At 38.5% G+C, this 25421-nt stretch overlaps 1 protein-coding gene across 2 annotated transcripts in view; it reads right to left on the bottom strand.

Moving 5' to 3' along the window:
* Nucleotides 1-25421, bottom strand: part of Itga8 (integrin subunit alpha 8) — a 181397-nt gene that overhangs the window by 109076 nt on the left and 46900 nt on the right. Inside the window, exons 9-13 of one of the 2 annotated variants that reach the window (XM_036188716.1) lie at nt 18178-18221; nt 15940-15996; nt 10534-10586; nt 3038-3243; nt 844-885 (exon numbers count right to left, since the gene is read on the bottom strand). In XM_036188716.1, coding sequence (XP_036044609.1) covers nt 844-885; nt 3038-3243; nt 10534-10586; nt 15940-15996; nt 18178-18221 — 402 coding nt within the window. Of the gene's footprint in view, nt 1-693; nt 886-3037; nt 3244-10533; nt 10587-15939; nt 15997-18177; nt 18222-25421 lie in introns of both variants that reach the window. The other variant, XM_036188715.1, reaches the window with a different exon arrangement.

The following is a 25421-nucleotide window of genomic DNA, read 5'->3' on the forward strand; positions in this document are numbered from 1 at the left end:
AACCATGAAACCAAAAAGCCTAATGCTCTCCACTAAATGTTCTGATTATCAAGCTAGTTCTTTAGGACAAACCAGTACTTTTGTGATGTCTGCAAAATATGAATGATCTGTTTGTGCTGCATGGGTTGTCACGCACCCCCATTATGAAAAATGCAAGGAAGAAGAGCTTATGTTTCCCATCATGAACCATTTCTTTCTTTCTCTATTTTAAAATAGTCAATCTGTCTTTGGAAGGACCAGGAATATGGTTGGAAAATATGCTCTAAAAACATGCAACTTACAACCAAAAATATTGAGGTTGTGCACTGATTAATGGTAACTCTGAGCTTTAAAAGGAATAAATAAAAATAAATAGCTTTAAACAGGTGTCTAAAGCCAGCTGAATATCAATGGAGACCACATTACTTTGGGGTTTCAATGAAAACTTAGGTTGCACAGTTGACTAGCTTTATGTCTAAGGCAGCTTTTAAAGCCATTTTGCCTTTCTAACATTGTCTCTTGACTATAAAGGGACTGTTGGTTTTGTGTTAAATGCTTGTGAAAGTTACTCTGGATATGTACCAAAAAACCTGTGCCATGTTAAACTTGACCTTCATCTTTTATGAGAGAAATGCTTATGCATAATGTACTTTCCAGAAAATGGATTCTTGCCAGGAAGCAAGTCCTCATGCGGGAAAAGACAATGACACTTACCTGGGTAATCATTCTTGTCTATGTCTGCGTCTCCTCTTAGAGAAAAGCCAAATCCAGAAGGGATGGTCTGTGAGGCCCACATTCCCTGCAGCACTTGGGAAGGCTTGGTGTGCAAGCCTTGTGGATTCCCATTGTAAATGAGCACTTTACCTCTTTGATCCTTGCCTGCAAAGGGCACACCGATGGCGATGTCTACAGAAAACAAAGAGAATTTTAGAAAATATTAAATGCAATCCAAAGGGAACATCACATGGCCCACATGGCTAGTTACACTTTCTAGAGGTTTCTGGAGTACTGTAGCAACACAGAAGAGTCCTTGCCTTTTATCAGCATGGCGAGTGTCTGCTGAGAGAACATTGGGTGCTGTGTACAGCAAGTGCAAAGCCAGTGAGACACTCAAAGGCCCTGTGTTTGGAAAGTTTGTGTTTCGGGGGGAAGGTAATGGACACTTTGATTAGAGACACAGGTAAGGAAAGAGTGAAAACAATAAATGGTGCAGAAAATCTTTTTTTTTAAATGCTGATACAGTGAAGAAAGAGAGAGTGAGTGAGCATTGTTTTAGGCTGGAGTGGTGAGTCAGACAAGGTGTCACCATGGCTAGCTTTGAAACTGAGATGTATGGTCACAAAAGAACCAAGTGTGCAACAATTAAAAGGAAGAGCCCTTCCTCCCCTTTCAGGAGAAGTAGCTACTTCACAAAGATGCAGAGGTGAAAGGAGGGTAGCCCATCTGAGTATCAGAGAAGGCAGAGAACTATCTACATGGGACCTCAGTGACTGAGAGGTACAGCCAGGCCCTACTGTATATCAGGAGGCTGGTAGACCAGGTAAGGTACCATTTTAGGAGTTTCTTCTTTCAAAGAAAAAAAAACCTCTATTCTTGTGGAATGCTTTATTAATAGTTCCCTAATCTAATGAACTAAGAAAACCTATTTTGTAATTAAGGGTACTAGGAAACTCAGAAAGAGCCATATTACCCAACTCTCACCCAAATATAAAACATTCAACTCCTGCCATATGGGACATCAAGATGGTCTTGGATATTAAACAGAAACTATTACAGTTTAAAAAGAAGTCTCCAAACAGCAATATCCGAGTTTTCCAAATAAGAAGGAGTCTCATTTGTTGGTGAAGTGTCTCACTGTATATAATGAGGAGGATTATAAATCTACTTTCACTGACCTGTCCAAGAGCAATGATCTAACAACTCAGATTGTTGTAGAAAATAAAACATTGTCATGTGCTTGTTGTGAAGGATGCTTTCTGTACTCCTGGTAAGGCCATGACTTTTCAGCTTTCCCAAAGTTTAAGTCCAGCTAGCTTGGCATTATTTTGCTTATTTTATACTCCAGAACACCAAGGCTCAGAGCCCAAGATATTCTCTTAGCTTTTAAGAACATCAGAATTGGATTAAAGGGAAAGACAAATAGAAAAGAGGATGAAAAAGACAACTCACATAATTCGGCATCATGTATTCCCTGGGATAGCCGTTTTAGAAAACAACAAGCCAAGTTACTTCAAGGAGAACTTGCCTTTTTTTATTCTCCCAGAACATACCATCTAACATGCACTTGGCCTTTTTCCATTCTAGGGCTTGAGTCAAGAGCTTCCCACATGCTAGGCAAGGGCTCTACCGTTGGCCTATACCCCTGACCTAAGCATGTATGTTTGTAGGACTCTAACAATTACTAGTTGCTGAGAATTTTTTTTCTAAGAAGTTCTGAGTCTTGGTACTAGTGCCTGTGAATATCTCTCTGATGGGCATCTTCCCTCTGCTAGATAAATCCAGAAAATTCCTTTTCTAGCTTCCTCTTTGAATGATACACACATTGGACTCCAGTCTTCACTTACATGTCCTGAAAATGTTTGCAAATTTTGATGTGAGCATACAGTATTTTCTGGGGTGGTATTTGGAAATCATCTATGGATTCCTTACTTAAAGAACCACATGCCCCAAATAGGGATTTAACACTATTATATTGCAAATGTATAAAGGGCTTTTGCAATGACATTTACTGACTATGGATAACAGGCACAACTCATGTAGTTTCATCAGAGTATAGTAATATATTTGCTAACATACCGACAAGTATTTATCTCCACTCTATTCATAAGCAAGCTTCTAGAGCTCTCGAGCCACCATTGTGAAATCATATATGATAAAATTTCTATGCAATATCATAATCAAAACATACAAAGTTAAATTTGCCTTGAGATTTTTCAGAATTTGTTAAGAACCAACCAGCCCCCACCATTAAGAATCATTTCAATGGCCACGATTTCCTTCTTGCAACAGTAACATGGCCTTAAGGTAAGAACGAGTCCCACACAATGCTCTAAATTACCATTGTATCCATCTTGATTCAGGTCCCCTAAGTGGGCCACAGAGCTACCAAATCTCCCAAAAGTCTCTGTGCCGGTGAGGACCTGTGGGTCTTGGAAGAGGAGGGCGCTCACTTGTAGGTACAGGTAGACCTGCCCTACTTCTCTAGGGTTACTTTCAAATTCCCGGTCCATAAAGAGAGGGGCTCCAATCAGTATGTCATCCATGCTGCAGGGAACAGAGAGAGGGGACAGTCATCCACTTTGGCAGACAAGGTTCTCTAGCGTGTTTGTAGTCAACCAGATGAGTATGTTTCCTTTAGTGTGTTTCCTTTTCTCAGGGCCATTTTACAATCATCAGATTTCTTTCATAGCTTTGTTATGTCTACAAAGCAGAATGCTGAAGAAAATAAAGGTTGTTAAATTATCACATTGAACTTTCCAACTATGCGAAAAATGACTAAGAAACCACAGACCTTTCTGGCATTTTAGTGCATTTCCAGAAACTTTAGTCACACATGGAAAACATATCAAACAGACCTGAGCAGGTTTTAGTTTTTAAGAACACAGAGTTTGTCTGTAATTTATTGAGCTGACCCTGACTTCTTGAAGTAACAAGATTTCAAATAATTTTTGTCCTGACCTTCCTTTGGTTAACCAGAGAAGTAGTTCATGCTGGCTGGAACACAGATTTTCTTATTCCTAAGGAGATATGCAGTCATTCTGTGTATGTCATAGCTAGTAAAAGATTTTTTTTAAGGATTTAGAGATGAATTATAACTACTGTGTGAATAAGAAATAAAAGTGGCTAGAGGTGTCTTCTTCACAGAGGTAGACACACTACAGAAGGGATGAAACAGGGAATATTCTATTTTGTCAGGAGACTTCTAAAATATTTGATTTTTATTTTCAAAAAAATTAAGAAAATTCCTACTAACAAAAATCCATACTTTGACCTCTACTAATGATTGCTGCTAAAGTATGTCTGCAGACAAGCCTATCTTGGCAGATGCAATAGTATGAAAATACAAATTTACGTTTGACTCTTAAGTCTATGCAGATCAACACTGAGGTTTGCCAAATTACCTAATGACCTGAATACTTTCATTCACACAATTTAACTATATATTGTTGTGATATTTCTACTAATAGTAAACTATTAATATAGCAAGTACATTAATATTATGTATGATGAGGTAAGATCAATGCTTTGATATGTTAGTATAAATCTATGAAAGGGATATTAATATATGACGTATTTATAATATAATTTTAAAAAGTAAAGAATGGAGTGGAAAGTCATTGAAAGCCGGATACTTTGTTCTTTCTTTTCCCCTCTTCCCTTTTTTACTCCTAAACTTACATTTTTCTCCCTCCCTCCCTACTTCCTTCCATCCTACCTTTTTCCTTTCATCCCTTTCATCCTTTCTTCTCTTAGGCAAGGTCTAACTATGTCACCTAAGTTGGTCTGAAACTCACAATCTTCCTGTTTAGCCTCATGAGCGCTGGGATTGCATGCTCACACCCAACTTAAAATGTTCCAAATACATGTCAAAAAATGTAAGACTAAAAACATCATTTTTCCTCTTGTTGTGCCCCATCTGGAACAGGGATCCATATTCCTAGTCCCTGATCTTGTACCAGGGTGCCCTGGCTGGCTCTCTGACTGTCATGTCAAACGTGAAGAAGCATTTGTCTAATCATCTAGCTGTGAGTGTCGCAGCCTCACAAGACCCACAAAGTTAGTATTCTGCATCACAGAGACTAACAGAAACCATTTCTTATTCTGGAAAGAAGGAACGAAGCCATCTAATTGGTTCCTGAGTGTGTGACTATAACAAGGGTTGACACAATTGGCTCAATACTTTTTTCTTGCAAAAACTGAGTCCTAGAAGTGGGAAATGCCTAGCCCTGTGATTGCGAGGGACTGGAGCATTGATGGAATGTTTGAATTCCAAAGTAATGTGATAGCATTGATTTATCTTCTTAGAAATATATTTCCCTGGATGCTTAACTTATAAGTCTGTAAAAATACTCCAAATATTCTTAGTTTATATGTGTGTCCTCATAGAATTAAGAGACAGTTATCAGCTCAGGTTCAGTTGTCACAATGCGCTTCCTAGACTCTGATACTCATGGTGCCATTTAATCACAGTTCATAAGATTGTTTAGGCTAATGTTTTAAAATCTTGATTTTCAACCCATTAGAGGATTATGAAATTGACTGAATGGGTCTCCAGGCACAGTTTTAAATAAAACAGAATGTAATAATAGAAAACAGAGTAAATGCTTTATACACACTGAGGAGGGAGTGTGTATGTGTATATGTGTGTGTGTGTGTGTGTGTGTGTGTGTGTGTGTGTGTGTGTGTGTATACTAGGGTATGATGCAAATGTATTTATTTTTTGGATAGGGTCCAAGCTGGTTTTGAATTTGTTATATAGCCAAGACAACCTTAAACTTCTGCTTTTTCTGCTTCCACTTCCCAACTGCTAGGATTACAGGCATATGCTACTACCATGCCTGGTTTTATATGGTACTCTAACCCAGAGCTTCCTGTACACTAGCTCAGCACTCTGCTACCTGAGATATATCCCCAGATGGCAAATGCCTTTGGTATTATGGACTACAAGTAGTAGACTATGTGTGTTTTTAAAGATAAGGTCTTCCCATATAACCAGCACTGGCCTTGAACTCATGATCCTCCTGCCTCAGCATTGGAGTGCTATAATTATAAGAGTATGCCACCATACATGGATAAATTCTTTTCTTGTGTGTGTCTAATTCAAGTTCAAAAATTTTAAGTATTTATTAGCATAGATGACTTCTGTTGACCATCTGATCAGTAATGGTGTATGATAGGCTGGGGAATATTCCAAAAGAATATGTATAGAAAGATTTTTAAATATGTTCTAATGTTTTTAATAAGATAATTATTAATAAATTATGTTAATGATGTGTTTTCACTTAAACTATTCCCTTTGGTGGTGGTATGAGTGAGATTCAACTTCTTCTGGAAAGGATGTAGGTTACAGGCATCAACTTCATTTTATCTGAAAGGCCATAAGTTTAACCATGGTTTACTTAAACATCTCTGTGAAACATATAGGTTTCATTTTTCTCACCCATTTATGTCTAAATCAACTTTGATGACCTAGTATAATGAAAGGGTCAGCATCTCACTCTTCACATGACATGTAGAGCAGGACATTACAATTCGTGATAAAGTGTGAGAGAATCCACCAATGAGAACATCAACTATGAAGAATCAGAGTTTATTTCCTGTAGACAAGTAATATTACACAAATTTAATATTAGGAACTCCCTATCTTTTTCTCCAGGAGTAAAATTTGTCTGCTAATGCCTCTCATTAATATTCATAGTGATTTACTTATTAAAGGAATCCAGAACAGTGGGCTGCAGAGTTGATATTTAGACAACCTAATTGGTTTGTGATAGGCACTAACAAAGGTAATTTAGCTAATTACATTAGTGAAATGAACTTAACTTATAACCTTTTTATATTTTGGTTTTCTTGATTTTCTACCTAATTTACTCATAACAATTTCTCCTATGTGAATGGAAAAACTTTGAACTTAATCTAGCTCAAAATTAAAGTTGCTTAGAGCTACTTCCTTTCAAAAAGTTTCTCTTTAAGGTGTCATCAGTTTCACTGATGGCTAAAGTCTGTGGAAATGTGTCTCCTTTGGTCTTATTTAAACTATAAACAGTCAGTGTGGAAATGTCCATGGCTTCATTTTAATTCTATGAGTTTATGAAAAGGATAACTAAATTACACAGTTTAGTTACCATAATGAAAAATTAAAACAGATTCTCTTATCTAGAAATATAATAAAAACTACTATCTCCATTTTCTATTCCAAAAATTCCTAAGAGAGTTTACATAGATGAGTTTATACAAACACTGAGGTTAATTCTGCCAGGCTGTGTATACCATCATTTCAAAACCATGGCAGACTTGGTAACATCCTCCATCAATCAGCACGTGCACAATTGTGTGATCTAAATGTTAGGAATCCATTTATAATTCTGGTAGATTTTTTTCTAAATGAGAACATTAAGATGGGGTGATGGATATTTGTAAGCCCAGAACAAGGGAGCCTGAGATAGAAGGATCATGAGTTCAAGGCCAGCCTGGAAACATGGCAAAAATAAATACATACATTACATGAATGCTTATGGGAAAATTAACATCAATCATTACCTTGTCACCTTTGTCACCTAATATCATCTTATTTTCCTTCCTGATGTTTAGATTTGGTAAGAACCTTGATTTTGTTGCACACCAGATGAACGTGCATGTTGCCAAGCAATCTTCATTGCCAGTATCACACACAAAGGGCACCTGATAATCTTTTGGTGTGGAAAAAGTCTGGTTCATCAGAGAGAGAGAGAGAGAGAGAGAGAGAGAGAGAGAGAGAGAGAGAGACAGAGAGACAGAGAGACACAGACACACAGAGAGACAGAGACAGAGACAGACAGAGAGAAACAGAGACAGAGACACAAAAACAGAATATGTATGTGTTAAAAGGGTGTGTCCTTTCTAAACATGAGTCATCACCCAGTTAACTGATTTTTTTAGCTCTCTGAATGAACTATGTAAACTACCACCATTGTGATCTCCAATTTCACTTGAGTTGTCCAGTTCTGTCATGGATCTGCCTTTGATCAATCCTTTTTGCTTTCAGAATACATTTATTTATGATAGGACCTTGAATTTCAAAGTACCCAAGTAATTAAAAACAGCAAATTATTAGCATACTGAAAGTCTGTGGGCCCTTTATCTGTGAGAAAGTACATGCTTCATGAATCCATTCTGTAGTGGAGTACAAAACATTATTAATCTAGAAAATTAATTAGCTAAACAAGAACTAGTATGCACAGCAATTTTGAAAACCATCAGTAAAGGAAAAGATTTCCTACTTGAATAATTACTTGAGTTTGTAATTAGCAAGTTGTTTGGATCAGCAAGGAACCAATGAAGCCCATTCTTACAAGCGTTTTCTCTTTGACATGGCAAAAATGTGTATTGTAGATATTGCCACAAAATTTTGCTGTCATTTAAATTGAGGATATTTCCAGGAAGGAGATTCCTCCAGAACACATGTGAACTCTGAGAAAAGTCACAGGATTATGAAAGCAAGTGGCCTGTGAAAAGGCTGTTGGAGAAAGGGTGGGCCTGATGGAATGCCACCAGCACATAAGGGGACAGCCTTTGTGGTCAGATGCATGCCCAGGAGAGAAATATGGCTATGCACATCTGATCGGTTTCCATGGAACTGCTGTCAGTATAGAGTGAGCTCACTGACTCTGGACTCCATGCCATGCTGTGTCTATTAAATGCAGCAGGATCTACACCTTTCATAGTCCAAGTTCTCAACATTCTTCAAGCCCCTTTGCTGTTTCTAGAATATTCCAGATACTCGCACCTCTGGGAATTTGTATTCTTCCTATTTGGCAGGGAACCCTCTTCCACTTAAGCCTTTTGTTTCTATTGTTCTCACTCTACAGCCCTGTCTTGCTGTTATCTTCTCACACAGACCTTTGCCCTGGGTTCACTTGAAATAGCATCCCTCCCAATATTTCTTCTGTTTTCCTCTATGAGTTAGAGTCAGTAGAATTCATCTTATGGATCAGTTTTAGATTCAAAGAAAATTGGGGCAGAAAGTACAGAGGTCTATGTTGCCCTCTGACAGGTTGTTTTCTTTGCCTCTGTGTTTCCTATCATAGAGAAACATTTGTTGAACAGTAACCAACATTCAGAAATAATTATCCAAGTTCCTAGTTTACCTGGAGTTCAGGGCTGCTGCTTTTAACTTCATGGGATTTAGCAAATATGCAATGACTCTATTTTATATGGTCATGCTGCTGATAAGTCCTCTGTGCTCTACTCATCCATTCCTTCCTACATACTAGGAGCTTGAGCAAGAACTCAAGTTTTTATAGTTTCCACAGTTTACCCTTCTCAAAATAACCATTGCAACATACAGTAATATCTTTTCCAGGCTGGCTTTTTTCACTTAGTTATGTGAGTTCAAGTTTTTCCCACGTCTTTTTTTTTTTTTTTTTTTTTGACAGCTCACATCATTTAATGCTGAATAAAGCCTTATTCTTTAGGTTTACCATAGTTTATTTATTCACTTGTCTACTGAAGACATCTTCTTCACTTCCAGCTCAATTTCTGCATAGAACATACCAGCATCTGACATACTCCTTACTTGACTTATTACTTTGGGGGTATAACTTCTACCTCCCCAGCTCTAACATAACTTTCATGGCAGTGTGGCACTTAGCCCATGCACAGTGGACAATAAATGTATGTTCAAAAAAAGGATAATAGTAAAAGCATTTTCCAGTATGTACAGAAAGTACTCGATTGTTCTCCAATCATATGCCACACCATGATATATAAAGTATATTTCCAATGTTGCAAATGTGAGAGAGAAGTAACCTATTAAGGATATATCTAAAGTGATTGGTTCTGATCCTGGAATGCAGTAAGGATCCTTCAGATACTTGCTATATATAAAAACATGCAATCTCTGGGAGAGCAGAGAGCCATCTGCTTCACTCACCTTGTACCATGCTTTGAGTGCATGAGAATGATGCTTTCCATACAAGATTCTCCAGCCACGTTTGTTGCATGGATGAGCAGTACATCTCAACTTAAAGATTTCCTCCCTCCCCCCTCCCTCCCTCCCTCCCTCCCTCCCTCCCTCCCTCCCTCCTTCACTCCATTCCTCCCCCTTCCTCCTCCTCCTGTGCCCTATCTTTCCCTCGCTATATACTCTTGTCTATCATATATACTCTAGTGTATACTTGAACTCACAATGCCCCTGCTTCAGTTTCTGAAAGGCTTATGTTACAGAAACACACTCCCTGCCACATTTGGCTGAGATTTTTCTTAATATATTGCCAAATTATCTCTCAAATGCTTTGATAAAACATAGGGGGTGTGTAATCATTTACTTTTGATACAATTACTTTCATATAAGCACAATTCCGTAGTGGAGTTTAGTGCAAGCTCAACTCTAATTTGTTGCTACAATTTGAAAAATAAAATTATTTCATTTTCCCTATGGAATTTACTGATATGTTAGAGCAATATAAAGAGGAAAAATTCATCAGTGTGTAAAGTGCTTTATGATCATATCACATGGAGGAGAACCTCTAGACACAAAGAGAAGTAGATGAGCAAGCTCCTAACTGGCTGTGGTGTTTGAATGGTCAATGGCTATTTGTTGAATAACATCAGGGTAAAACCAAACAAAATTGTCCTCTTTTTAGAAGTGGCAGATGTGGAAAATCTCAGCAAGACATAAAATAAGATGACAGAGTTCTTTATTAGATGCATCCTCTTGTCCTGAACCAAATGTTAAAACAAGAGGGCCTCTATCTTATTCAGGAAGTAAAGAAGGCTGTGTTTGGTGAAAGAAATATATAACATCTTTTATGTATGCACATAACATACAGCAGGGAGGAAGTTCTAAAAACTTACCCATCATTGTTAACATCTGATACCACCACTGTATATCCAAAATAAGATGCCATCTGCAATACAATAATAATTTTTGTGTTCAGGAAGCCATGATTATAGTCACCTCTTAATTATTCATGAGAAATGACTTTCACTGTGGTACATTTTTTCATTTACATTCATAGACCCCTGAACCTGTTCCAAGTGTTCAAGTCATTTAGTCTAACCTCTGACCTAATGAATAATTCCTTCCACAATAACCCTGACATCTGCTTGCACAGTCTCTGGATACATTAGGCCCATTCAATTGGGGGATACAATTGTTAGGAGGGTCTTTGCTACTTGTAGTCTTTCTGTGCTAGCTAGTGCTTTAACTTGGTTCAGCCTTCTTGAACCCCACAGAATCACCTCAATTCCACCACATGTGGAGGAATTTCAGGGCTTTTTCATATGTGACACTGTACGGCACTGAGATTTCGCATGGCAGACACAAAGAACGTTGCTGCGGGATGTCTTTCTATACACTGGGAATATGTGTTGCTATGATTGGTCAATAAAGAATCTGACTGGCCAGTAGCTAAACAGGATAAAGTTAGGCAGGAAAGCCAAATTGAGAATGCTGGGAAGGAAAAGGATAGAATCAGGAGTCACCAGCCAGATGTAGAGGGAGCAGGAGATGAATATGCCTTACTAATAAAGGTACTGCCATGTGGCAGAGCATAAATAAGGAATATGGGTTAATTTAAAATGTAAAAGCTAATTAGTAATAAGCTTGAGCTATTGGCCAAGCATTATAATTTTTTTATTTTTATTTTATTTATTTTTATTATATTTGTGTTTTAATTTTACACATCAGCCATGGTTCTCCTGTCCTCCCCCCTCCTGCTCCCACCCCCACCTTCCCCCCATACCCTCCCCTCCATTCCCATTTCCTCCAGGGCCAAGACTCCCCCCTGGGGATTCATTTAAACCTGGTGGATTCAGTCCAGGCAGGTCCAGTCCCCTCCTTCCAGGCTGAGCAAAGTGTCCCTGTGTAAGCCCAAGGTTCCAAACACCCAGCTCATGCACAAAGGACAGATCCTGGTCCCACAGCCTGGATGCCTCCCAAACAGTTCAAGCTATTCAATTGTCTCACTTATCCAGAGGGCCTGATCCAGCTAGGGGCTCCACAGGCGTTGGTTCATAATTCATGTGCTTCCATTCATTTGGCTATTTGTCCCTGTGCTTTTTCCCATCTTGGGCTCAACAATTCATGCTCTTACAGTCCCTCCTCTTTCTCAAAAATTGAACACCTGGAGCTCCACCTGGGGCCTGGTTGAGGATCTCTGCGACCACTTCCATTAGTTATTGGATGAGAGTTCCAGCACGACCGTTAGGGTGTTTGGCCATCTGATCACCAGACTAGGTCAGATCAGGCTTTCTCTCACCATTGCCAGCAGTCTACAGAGGATGTATAATTTATAATTTTTTTAAAAAAGTCTGCCAGAGACTCTAGACCTATAGGCTGAAGATGGATACCCCAATGTTGCAGAGGAGCTTTGGGTGACTGTCCTGGCAGCTAGATGTCTGTCATTTCTAGAACTTTGGAAATTGCTTACAATGCACTTCCTGTTTACTTAGATAATATTATATTCTTCTGGGGTGTTTGATGTAGTTGAAGACTAGATAGTTTTAATTTTCCTTGGTTATGATAAAAGATAAATCAGATATGAAACTTTAGACTCACAAGTATAGAATAGATGATAAAATATTTTCTTTAATTTTGCCAAATACAAATAGACTAGATATTGTAACTGTAATTCTTGCTTGATAACTGTTCTATTATATGTAATTTTACTATGTTAATGGTAAAACCTTACTTTTTGATTAGACAGAAAAGGGGAAGTGCTCTGGGGTGTCTTTGTGAATATGTGTTGTTATGATTGGTTAACAAAGAAGCTGCTCTGGCCTATGGTGAGCCAGGCAGGAAATCCAAGAGAGAGACAGGAAGCAGAAAGGCAGAAGAGATGCAAGCCTGATGCCCAAGGAGCAACATGTGAACACATGGATAACGCCATGGCCACATTAATAGAAATGTGTTAATTTATGATGAAAGAACTAGCTGCAAGAATTATTAGCCATAGGCCATACAGTTTGTAATTAATATTAAGCCTCTGAGTGATCATTTTATAAGCAGCTGTGGGACTGTGTGTGAGAGAAATTTGTTCAGATTGTGGACCAGGCAGAACACAAGGAATCTTTCGACTACAGAACATATGGTACTCATAAGTACAAGTAGAAAAACTAAGCAGGAATTATGCTATCTAGTTTGGCCTCTATATTATTAAATCACAAAATGATTTTAATTTTAAGGAAATATACAATTCATAAATTATAGTAAGATCATATTTAATAAGACTCAAATCTTTTCAGTGAGTGTAAATGCTATAAAATAATCTCCCAGTTTTCCCTCCAAATTGCTTTTAAATAGTTTTATAATTCATTCAGTCTGGCTCATCATTTCATCTTACCAGTGTTGTTCTTTGTGTGTGTATGTGTTTGTCTACATGTTTATGAGTGTGTGCAGCTGCCTGTGTGTGCACATGTGGGTGAAGTCAGAGGTCAATATTTGAGTTTCTTCCTCAATTGTTCTCTACCATATTTTTTTGAGACAGAGACTCTTCCCGAATCTGGAGTTTACTAATTAGGATAGCCTGTCTTGGCAGCATTTTCTTTTCTCTTGTTCCTCAGCAGTGGGGTTACACATATTTACCATTGTGCCTGCCCCTCCCTCAATGGGTACCAGAGACAGAAAACCAGATGCTCATGCTCACATCACAAGCATCTGACTGAACACTGCAGCCCCACTTTCACTTCTTTAGTCTGTGATCTGATATTTTAGCTGACTTATCCTCCCACCATCCACTAATTCAGTCAAAATACAGCCCACTAGAAACTGTGCTCCAAGGAATGCAGACTTTAGTCTGTTTTGTGCTTTCTGCTTCCTGCAGTGCCTGGGCAATGCGTGAACCAGAATACACTCCATTGTGACACAAAATCCCCCCAGAAGAACTGCTCAAAACTTACCAAGCCATTCACCTCACTATCACCCCAGCCTCATTTATACCTACCACCCAACAAAGTTCTAGGAGAGGTATGCATTAACTTGTTGAAAATTTCATCACAATGGGTACATGGACCCTCAAATTTTGACAGCAGGATATGAGAAGCTCTTTCTGCCCATTTAAGAACCTTGCTAATTGATTCTCTGGACATGGCTCATCTACAGGACAGTGTTATCTTCAATCCTTAAAAAAAAAAAAAAAAACCATGGAAAATTTTATCAGGTCACAATACCCAGAGAAAGGTAGGACTCAGACCATCTTTGTTTGGGAAGGTAGTAGCATCCTGTATTCAGGCCATTGAACTCTTCACAAGAGTAGCTCAGCTAAGAACAGGCTATAGAGATAAATGCCTGGTTTCTTCAAGAAAAAAAAAACCTAAAACAACAGTGTTTCAGGACTGTATATAAAGTTGAGGCTTAGAGTAAGGCTTACTGTGTAGTGAGGAAGAGAAGCCAGGCTCACCCACTCTGGCCAATAGGGTAGGACCTGGGAACAGCCAGTCTCCTGTCACAAGGAAGGAGGTTTTGAGAGCTCACCCTTGGTGTACCTTGAACACCATCTGCAATAGAATGAGATTGCTCTGTGGTCTCATCATCTGGTGGCTTTTTGTTTTTGAGCTTTACAGTGTGTTGTGCTGTAGAAACTTGGCTTATTGGCTTGCAATGAGGGAAGCTATGAATCCTAGATACTAAACACATCTTGTGATTCTTTCCTTCCTGAAGTCCTTGATAATATACATGGAGAAGAAAGCAAACCAACTTGAATTTCTTCATATTTCAGTCTCTTGCCAGGAATTTCTGGATGAAAAAGGAAGCATTTGATTTGCTCTCTTTAGCACCCCTCCAACACACAAATAAGGGCTAAGGGTTAGCTCAGGGTAGAGCACATAGCTAATGTGTGCAATGTGCACATATACCTACTCAAACACACCATTGACAGGAGCCTCTGTCTGTTATTGAGGACTTACAAGAACTGACATCAAATGGCCTCTTTGCTATTCCCAGCTATTCCTAGTATTCAATGCCAGCTCTACCTGAGGGTGCCATTTATCACTAGTAATTACTTAGCTACCTCATACGACGTTGGTTTTATTGGTTTTATTGGTTTTATTTCATGTGTGTATATGTGTTTTGTTTTGATTTCCTTTTCCCTTCTTTTTTTTGAGAGGAGAGAGAGAGAGAGAGAGAGAGAGAGAGAGAGAGAGAGAGAGAGAGATATCATGAGGCTGGGTGGGTAGGGAGGACTTGAGAGGAGTTGAGGGAGGGGAATGTGGTCAAAATATAAGAAAAAATTAAAATAATAAATAAACAATTATTTTTTTGAAAAGGACCCTGGGTTATTCCTTCCATGGCTTCAATTAAGTCTTAGTCTTAAACACATTATATAGTGGTCAAGGGGTTATTCTGACAGAACATGGAGTCCTTTCCCTGCTAATAAGTGGTTCCCTGGTGGGCTTGCCCTTATAACACCTTGAATGACTAGAGCTCATGCTGGGTGTGGTGGTTCATGCATATAGTCCTAGTATATGTGATGAAGAGGAGAGGGGATTTTGAGTTACATAGTGAGACTATCAAAAGCAAATCAGGGCTAAGGGTTAGCTCAGGGTAGAGAACATAGCTAATGTGTGCAAGGACCTGTGTTTCATCCTCAGCAACACAAAAAGATAAAATGAGCTCAGTGCAGGTTGCTAGTGTCAGCTTCATAGTGTGCACTGAATTTCATGAGTGGGTGTGGCAAAAACCTTAAAACTAGAAGAACCTAAACTAGAGCTTATAGGAGGTGTCACACCTTTTACCAGAACCTTAGTTCTGACTTATTTCTTGCTTCCTTGTAGCCATTGCATCCTCAGAAGCCTCAGATTTGCCCAGCTAGTTCCTGTGTGAAAGCCTTCACATCCTCTGCCACTGACTTTGTGCTAGACATTCTGCTGTAGAGACCTCCAGCCTTTGGACTATCCCCACCATATTATCTAATTCTGTTTCATTTTCTTCAAATCATTAATCACTATCTAATGCTGAATTAACTTCCCCATTCTGCTTCTTCCACACACAGCTGCTTGAGGGCTGGGATTGACTAAGTGCACCATTGCATCCAGTGTTCATTATTTCCTGGGTAAATGACTATATGATGTGAACATTAGCCATTTTGCATTAAAATGTCTTTCCCTTAGGGTGAGTATAGTGGTATATATCTATAATCCCAACAATGGGTAGGGTATGGCAGGAAGACTGCCATGAGTTCAAAACTAACCTGGGCTACACAGTGAGTTTCAAGATAGTTTGATTGAGGCCCTGTCTCAAAACAACAACCAGAAAGTCTTTACCTGTTCACCAGTAAAATTCTGAATGAAGGTCATATCTGTGGAATTAATGATAGAGACCTGAAATTGCAAAAGTGAGACAGTACATCATTTGACAGAATCAGAGAAGTTGTTTTTAAACAATTGAAACTTAAACCATTTAAAATTCTTATGAAGTGTAATAGTTGGTTAGCCATATGCAATAGTTAAAAAATTGTAAGCCATCAAGAATGATCTTAGAAAAAAGATAATTGAACATGCTTATGATTCTAAAGAGGGGAAATAATTAAAAACAAGGATACAGGCAACAGTTAGTATGTTGGTCAGTTTGTCTGATAATGATTTTGTTCTAAACAAATGTGTGTGCTTCTGCTATTATGAGGACTAATAAATGGTTCTTTGGGAAAATAAGCTTTTTTAATGCTACCCACATAGAAAAATGTCACCTTTAATTCTATCCAGTCAAACACAAACCTACAAATTGCATGTTGTCTAGATTGTACTTTATTTAAATTTATTTTTTGACACAGGGATTTACTTACAGCATAAGTTGACCTGGAACTTCCTCTGTAGTCTAGGCTGACCTCAGACTCTGGTTTCTTCTGACTTATCAAGCTTTTGAGTGGTTGATAACAGCACCACCGTGCCCATCTTAGATCCTTGTATGGCTGCATGCATATGTTTGGGTAGGTGCAGTTAAATATGTGTACGTGTCAATGTGGAAGCCAGAGGTCACTATTCCTTGGGAGACATCTACCTAGTTCTTTGAGACAGGATCTCTCTTCGGCCTGATGCTTGCCAGCTGAGCTAAGCAGACTAGCCAGCAAGTTCTAAGGGGGTTAGCCTGTCTCCACCTCCCTAATGCTGGGATTACCATGTCTGACTTTTTTACGTGGGGTCTGAGGATCAAATTTAGGTCCTCTTGCTTCCACAGTAAGCACTTAAGTAACCAAGCTGTCTCCCTCATCCTGTAAGGCCTTTTTTGTGGTCTCTTTCTATGTATCTTTCTTTTCACTTCATGGTAACCAATTATGACGGGCTTACATATTACCCATCTCAAACCTGACACTTTGGAATGTGCACTTATTTTCAAATACCTTTGTAGAGGAATGAGTTAGGGACTTGGAGAAAAGTTCACTTTTTTGGGTAGCCTTTGCGCAAGGAAAAAATAAATACAAATATAGAAGGATTTTTCTGTGTTTTTGGATAATTATGACTCTTTGCAAAAAATGTACCCCACATTTTTATTTCACACACGCCCCCAGAAACCATACAACTAATACAATTGCATTTACTTCCTATTGGGTTGAGCAGGGAAACAGCACACTCTGTAGTAGAAACTCATTAATAAAGGACAGTTCAAATGGCTTTGAGGCACCCCTGTTCCAAACTCCTAATCTCCTTGTTTTCACTAATGCCTTAGCAGGTAATAGTTGCGTTTCTGGTCTTTATTACGACCGTGTCTCTGCCACCACTCTGCCTGCCTCTGCGGCCACTCTGTCAGACTACTCAGCAGGTAAAAGTGTTTACCTCAGAGTTTGGTGATAAGAATGCCATCCCTAGAGCCCATAATGGTAGAAGGATAGAACTGACTCCCATGGGGTCTCTATCTCTCTCTCTCACTCTCTCTCTCTCTCTCACACACACACACACACACACACACACACACACACACACACACCATAAAAATGTGTTTTTTTAAAGCAGAGGGTGAGCATCTGAAACTATATATTTGTTTTTCTTTCCTTTCTCTTTCTTTCTTTCTTTCTTTTTTTCTTTCTTTCTTTCTTTTTTTTTCTTTCTTTCCTTTCTTACTCTATCTCTTTTTTTCTTTCTTTCTTTCTTTCTCTTTCTTTCTTTTTATTTCTTCCTTTCTGACAGGCCCTTATTATGTAGCTCACACTAGTCTCAAACTCATGATCCTCTGGCCTTGGCATACTGTGTGCTGGCAAACTGTTTTAACACATTTAATGGCTACTCCTGAGTAGCTAAATGCTAGAACATTTTAGATATAGCCAAGAAGACTAATACAGCAGTTATAGGTGAAAACTCCAGAAATGAACAGCAAAGCTCCTCATCCAGGATGTGTTTGTATTCACAATAATACAGATAAAATGTTTCCAGGGCCAGTTGTAAGCTAGAGTCACAGAAGTTACTTGACTCTCCACAATAAAAATTTGGAAAGAGAAAATAAAATGGCTTAAAGTTACATGGGAAAAGCATTTGAGTACACACAGATCTGGAATGTATCCTGGTACTTACGTATCCAAAGTTCTGTGCTCCTCTTGGAATCCCAGCAACCAATTCTGGGGATAAGAAGAGTCATTTAGAGGAGGAACCACATTAAATAAATAATCAATTAATTAATGTGCTTGTATGTGTGTATTCATATGTATGGGTTGCACATGTTTGCAAATGCCAAAAAGCCACAGTAGAATCTTGGGTGTTTTTTTCCTCAGGAGATGTCCACATTGTATTTTTGAGACAGGGTCTTTTACTAGGACTTGGGGCTTATGAAATTATTTTGACTATGCTGGCTGGCTAGTGAGCCACAGAGATCTATCTGCGTCTGCCTTCCCAGCTCTGGAATTATAAGCACAAGCCATCTATGTTAGATGGGTTCTAAGGATCAAACTCAGGTTCTTATGCTTGCATGAGTTGTTCTTTACCAACTGAGTCATCTCTTCAGCTCCCAGTATATTTAAAGCCATTTAGCAGTCAAGTGGAAAGATGATGGTGTCTTGTAAATGAGTGATGGAAAGTGTAAAGATGGTACCTTGTAAATGAGTGATGGGGAGAATAAAGATGGTGCCTTGTAAATAAGGGATGGAGAGAATTACAAGCTGGAAATCAGGGTTTGCAGTTGCTTTCTTCCTATGGGTTTTTTTCTTAACAGGTGATAGAAAACAAACAAGCAAAAGTCACACTTTGAACTGTGCAATATGTGTACTAGACAGCATGCCCCTCTGCCTTTTAGAGCATCCTCCTGTCTTTGCAGGTCTGTGAGTGATTTAAAGTTAAACAACACAGGGGTTTTGCTAACTTCTACTACAGGGACATCCTTTATACTGCCACAAAGGTACATCCTTAGAGGTTCAATTATGATGAGGCTCATCTGTGGACCAATTGCCGATTGACCTTGGCCTATCCTGCTGGTCAAGCATTCCAAATTAAGAATCCATGTGCAGAGTTCATAAACTTATATTTTCTCGTTATCCTCATTATTCTTTATCTTCTTATTTGTGTGTGTATGTGCACATGCGCATGTGTTGTATGTGTGTGCAACAACTAGTATGTGTATGGAGGCCAAAGATTGATATCTAGTATAATCCTCTATCATTTTCTGGTTTAGTTTTTGGAGACAGTATTTGTCACTGAACCTAGAGCTTACCATTTCACGTAGACTTTGGTCACTGAGCCCCAAGGAGTCCCATCTCTGTCCCAGTGCTGGAATTACAGGGGCTTGCTGCTGCACCTGACTTTACTGGGGTGCTGGGGATCTGAACTCAGGTCTTCACTCTTGTGCAGCAGGCACTTTTCTTTTAGTCCCTAGAATTCCCTTCCACGGAGCTCCCCCACTTGTCTTATTGATAATGAGCATGGATAGCCATAATGTCTCAATGGCCTGATGAACTATTTGAGATGTCTTTGATAGTACCTTTGTTTTACAAATTCTCAACTCACATAAAGTCTGAAAGTATTTTCTAGATATTTCCAAAATCCAATGAAAGTTACTGTTAGTCGCTAGAGTGGTTAATAACCCTTACTTGTCTCCCTTGGTGGGAACTGAGTGTTATTTTGGAGAGCTGTGGGAACCCAATGCCATGATATAGGAAAAAAACATTCAGCAATTACTTACAATTCTCTTGGTAAGCCATTAAGCCAGTAGTTGAGAGATTCGACTTTTTAAAAAAGTCACCAGTTATTCAGATCTCTCCCTGATGGCCTTTAATCTACTGATGCTTTCCTATAGCTAATCATTGTACTGTTTTATCAATATATAGAATTATATGATTTAATCCTTGCAAGTAATACTATTATTATCACCTATATTTTAGAAATAAGGAAAGGAAAGCTAAAACATTAGATAATTTGTCTCAACCTAGATGCCCTTCAACTTAAGAATGGATAAAGAAAATATAGTACATATACACAATGGAGTACTACTCAGCAGAGAAAAACAATGACATCATGAGGTTTGCAGGCAAATAGATGGATCTAGAAAAAATCATCCTGAGTGAGGTAACCCAGACTCAGAGGGACAAACATGGTATGTACTCACTCATAGGAGGATACTAGATGTAAAACAAAGATGACTAGACTGCTACACAACTCCAGGGAGGCTACCTAGAAAACTGGACCCTAGGGAAGACACAGGGATCACCTAATGACAGAGAAATGGATGAGATCTACATAAACAATCAAGTCTTAAAACTACTAGCAGTGAAGGGCTGAAAGCCAGAGCTCTGGATCCAAAGTCCATGCCCTTTGTTACTACAACATACTTTATTTATTTTGCTTATTTTTGAGGCAAGATCTCTCTGTGTAGCACTGGCTATCCTGGAACTCCCTATGAAGATGAGAATGGCATTGAACATATAGAGAGCCATCTGCCTCTGCCTCCCAAGTTCCAGGATCAAAGGTGTATGCTACCATCCACAGATTAATGTACTGTTTTTTATAGTCAGAATTTGAAATCGGTTCAAATTCTTACTATCAAGCTATTTATTTTATGTGTCTTTTATGAGCAAATATTGTCTAATCTTGAAAATGGAGATAAATAACAATAAGACATGGATGGATCTTACAGTCAAAAAACTAGATGTGAACATAGTGTGAAAAGTAATGGAGAGAGAGGCTCATTAAGAATTAGCTTTTAGATACTGGGAGGACCTGCCCAACTTGGTCCCAGTTTCCGGACAATTGGAAGAAGAATTAGATTCATCAGTCAAAGAAAACACTAAAACCAACAAAGTCATGACCCAAAATGTCCAAGAAATTTGGGACACCATGAAAAGACCAAACCTACAAATAATAGGGATAGAGGAAGGAGAAGAATACCAACTCAAAGGCACAGAAAATATTTAACAAGATCATAGAAGAAAACGTTCCCAACTTAAAGAAAGAAATGCCTATGAAGATACAAGAAGCCTATAGAATACCAAACAGACTAGACCCCCCAAAAAAGTCCCCTTGCCACATAATAATTAAACAACTAAATGTACAGAATAAAGAAAAAATATTAAGGGCAGCAAAGGAAAAAGGCCAATGACTTATAAAGGCAAACCCATCAGAATAACACCCAATTTCTCAATGGAGACTGAAAGCCAGAAGGACCTGGACAGATATAATGCAGACACTAAGAGACCATGGATGCCAGCCTAGATTAATATACTCAGCAAAACTTTCAATCATCATAGATGGAGTGAACAAGACCTTCCAAAACACAACCAGATTTAAACAATACTTATCCACAAACCCAGCCCGACAGAAAGCACTAGAAGGAAAATTCCAACCTAAGGAAGTCAGATACATCCATGAAAACACAGGCAATAGATAATACCACAGCAGTAAACCCCAAAAAGAGAAGTACACACACACTACCACCAAAAAATAAAAATAATAACAGGAATGAACAATCACTGGTCATTAATATCTCTTAATATCAATGGACTTAATTCACCTATAAAAAGACACAGACTAACAGAATGGATATGAAAACAGGACCCATCTTTCTGGTGCATACAAGAAACACACCTAAAATTCAAAGACAGACACTTCCTAAGAGTTAAAGGCTGGGAAAAGATTTTCCATTCAAATGGTCTTAAGAAGCAAGCTGGTGTAGACATCTTAATATCCAGCAAAATAGACTTCAAACTAAAATCAATCAAAAGAGATGATGAAGAACATTACATACTCATCACAGGAAAGATCCACCAAGATGAAGTCTCAATTCTGAACATTTATGCCCCAAACACAAGGGCACCCACATATGTAAAAGAAACATTACTAAAGCTTAAATCACATATAAAACCCCACACATTAATAGTGGGAGATTTCAACACCCCACCTTCACCTCTGGACAGATCGGCCAAATTGAAACTTAACAGAGACATAATGGTCTTAACTGATGTTATGGCTCAAATGGAATTAATTGATATCTACAGAACATTCCACCCGAACAAAAAAGAATATACCTTCTTATCAGCAACCCATGGAACCTTCTCTAGAATCAACCACATAATTGGTCACAAAACAAATCTCAACAGATACAAAACAATTGGAATAACCTCCTGTGTTCTATCAGACCACCATGGTTTAAAGTTAGATTTCAACAACAGGAATCCTACAATCTCATGGAAACTGAATAATGCTCAACTGAATCACCAATGGGTTAAAGAAGAAATAAAAAAAGAAATTAAAGACTTCCTAGAGATCAATGAAAATGAATGCACCACATACCCAAACTTATAGGACACTATGAAAGCAGTGCTAAGAGGGAAATTCATAGCACTAAATGCCCACATAAAGAAGCTGGAGAAATCTCATGCTAGTGACTTGACAGCACACCTGAAAGCTCTAGAACAAAAAGAAGCAAACTCACCCAGGAGGAACAGACACCAGGAAATTATCAAATTGAGAGCTGAAATCAATAAAATAGAAATAAAGAGAACAATACAAAGGATTAATGAAACAAAGAGTTGGTTCTTTGAGAAGATCAACAAGATAGAAAAGCCCTTATCCAAACTAACCAAAAGACAAAGAGAGCATCCAAATTAACAAAATCAGAAATGAAAAGGGGGACATAACAACAGACAATGAGGAAATCCAGAGAATCATCAGATCATACTTCAAAAACCTCTACTCCACAAAACTGGAAAATCTAAAAGAAATGGATAATTTTCTGGATAGGTACCACATACCTAAGTTAAATCAAGACCAGATAAACCATTTAAATACTCCAATAACCCCTAAGGATATAGAATCAGTCATTAAAAGTCTCCCAACCAAAAAAAGCCCAAGACCAGATGGTTTCACTGCAGAATTCTACCAGATCTTCAAAGAAGACTTAATACCAATACTCTTTAAATTGTTCCACACAATAGAAGCAGAAGGAATATTACCAAACTCCTTCTATGAGGGTACAATTACCCTGATTCCTAAACCAAACAAAGATGCAACAAGGAAAGAGAACTACAGACCGATCTCCCTCATGAACATTGATGCAAAAATACTCAATAAAATACTGGCAAACAGACTCCAAGAACACATCAAAACAATTATCCACCATGATCAAGTAGGCTTCATCCCAGGGATGCAAGGGTGGTTCAACATATGCAAGTCCGTCAATGTAATACACCATATAAACAAACTCAAAGAAAAAAAATCACATGATCATCTCACTAGATGCAGAAAAGGCATTTGACAAAATCCAACACCCCTTTATGATAAAGGTCTTGGAGCAATCAGGAATACAGGGATAATACCTAAACATAATAAAGGCACTCTACAGTAAGCCAACAGCCAACATCAAATTAAATGGAGAGAAACTCAAAGCAATACCACTAAAATAAGGAACAAGGCAAGGCTGTCCCCTCTCCCCATACTTATTCAATATAGGACTTGAAGTTCTAGCCAGAGCAATAGGACAACATAAGGAGATTAAGGGGATACAAATTGGAAAGGAAGAAGTCAAGCTTTCCCTATTTGCAGATGACATGATAGTATATATGAGTAACCCCAAAAATTCAACCAAGGAACTGATACAGCTTATAAGCACCTTCAGCAACATAGCAGGATACAAGATCAACTCAAAAAAATCAATTGCCCTCCTATATACAATAGACAAACAGGCTAAGAAGGAAATCAGAGATACATCACCCTTTACAATAGCCACAAATGATATAAAATACCTTGGGGTTACTCTAACTAAGCATGTGAAGGACCTATATGACAAGAACTTTAAGTCCCTGAAGAAAGAAATTGAAGAAGATGTCAGAAAATGGAAAGACCTCCCATGCTCATGGATAGGCAGGATTAACATAGTAAAAATGGCAATCTTACCAAAAGCAATCTACAGATTCAATGCAATTCCCATCAAATTACCAACAGAATTCTTCACAGACCTGGAAAGAATAATACTCAACTTCATATGGAAAACCAAAAAATCCAGGATAGCCAAAAGAATCTTGTACAATAAAACAACCTCTGGAGGCATCATGATTGCCGACCTCAAGCTCTGCTATAGAGCTACTGTAATAAAAACAGCTTGGTACTGGCATAAAAATCAACATGTGGACCAATGGAATCGAATTGAAGATCCAAACATTAACCCGCACACCTATGAACATATAATTTTTGACAAAGAAGCCAAAAATGTACAATGGAAAAAAGAAATGGTGCTGGCATAACTGGATGTCAACATGTAGAAGGCTGCAAATAGATCCATATCTGTCACCATGCACAAAACTTAAGTCCAAGTGGATCAAAAACCTCAACATAAATCCAGTTACTCTGAACCTGATAGAATAGAAAGTAGGAAGTACTCTTGAACGCATTGGCACCAGAGATATCACTTTCTAAATACAACACCAGTAGCACAGACACTGAGAGAAACAATTAATTAACTGTTGAAACTGAGAAGCTTTTGTAGAGCAAAGGACACAGTCAACAAGACAAAGTGACAACCTACAGAATGGGAAAAGGTCTTCACCAACCCCACATCTGACAGAGGGCTGATATCCAGAATATATAAAGAACTCAAGAAATTAGACATCAAAATGCCCAACAGTCCAATTGAGAAATGGGCTATAGAACTAAACAGAGAATTCTCAACAGAGGAAGTTCAAATGGCTGAAAGACATTTAAAGAATTGCTCAACATCCCTAATTATCTGGGAAATGCAAATCAAAACGACTCTGAGATACCACCTTACACCTGTCAGAGTGGCTAAGGTCAAAAACACAGAAGACAGCTTATGCTGGAGAGGATGTGGAGCAAGGGGAACTCTCCTCCACTGCTGGTGAGAATGCAAGCTTGTACAGCCACTTTGGAAATCAATATGGCGCTTCCTTAGAAAATTGGGAATCCATCTCCCCCAAGACCCAGCTGTAGCACTCTTGGGCATATACCCAAGGAATGCTCAATCATACCACAAGAGCATTTGCTCAGCTATGTTCATAACAGCATTGTTTGTAATAGCCAGAACCTGGAAACAACCTATATGCCCTTCAACTGAAGAATGGATAAAGAAAATATGGTACATATACACAATGGAGTACTACTCAGCAGAGAAAAACAATGACATCATGAGGTTTGCAGGCAAATAGATGGATCTAGAAAAAATCATCCTGAGTGAGGTAACCCAGACTCAGAAGGACAAACATGGTATGTACTCACTCATAGGAGGATACTAGATGTAAAACAAAGATGACTAGACTGCTACACAACTCCAGGGAGGCTACCTAGAAAACTGGACCCTAGGGAAGACACAGGGATCACCTAAT

The sequence above is a fragment of the Onychomys torridus genome, chromosome 5 (assembly GCF_903995425.1).
Source record: "Onychomys torridus chromosome 5, mOncTor1.1, whole genome shotgun sequence".
Lineage (NCBI taxonomy): Eukaryota > Metazoa > Chordata > Mammalia > Rodentia > Cricetidae > Onychomys > Onychomys torridus.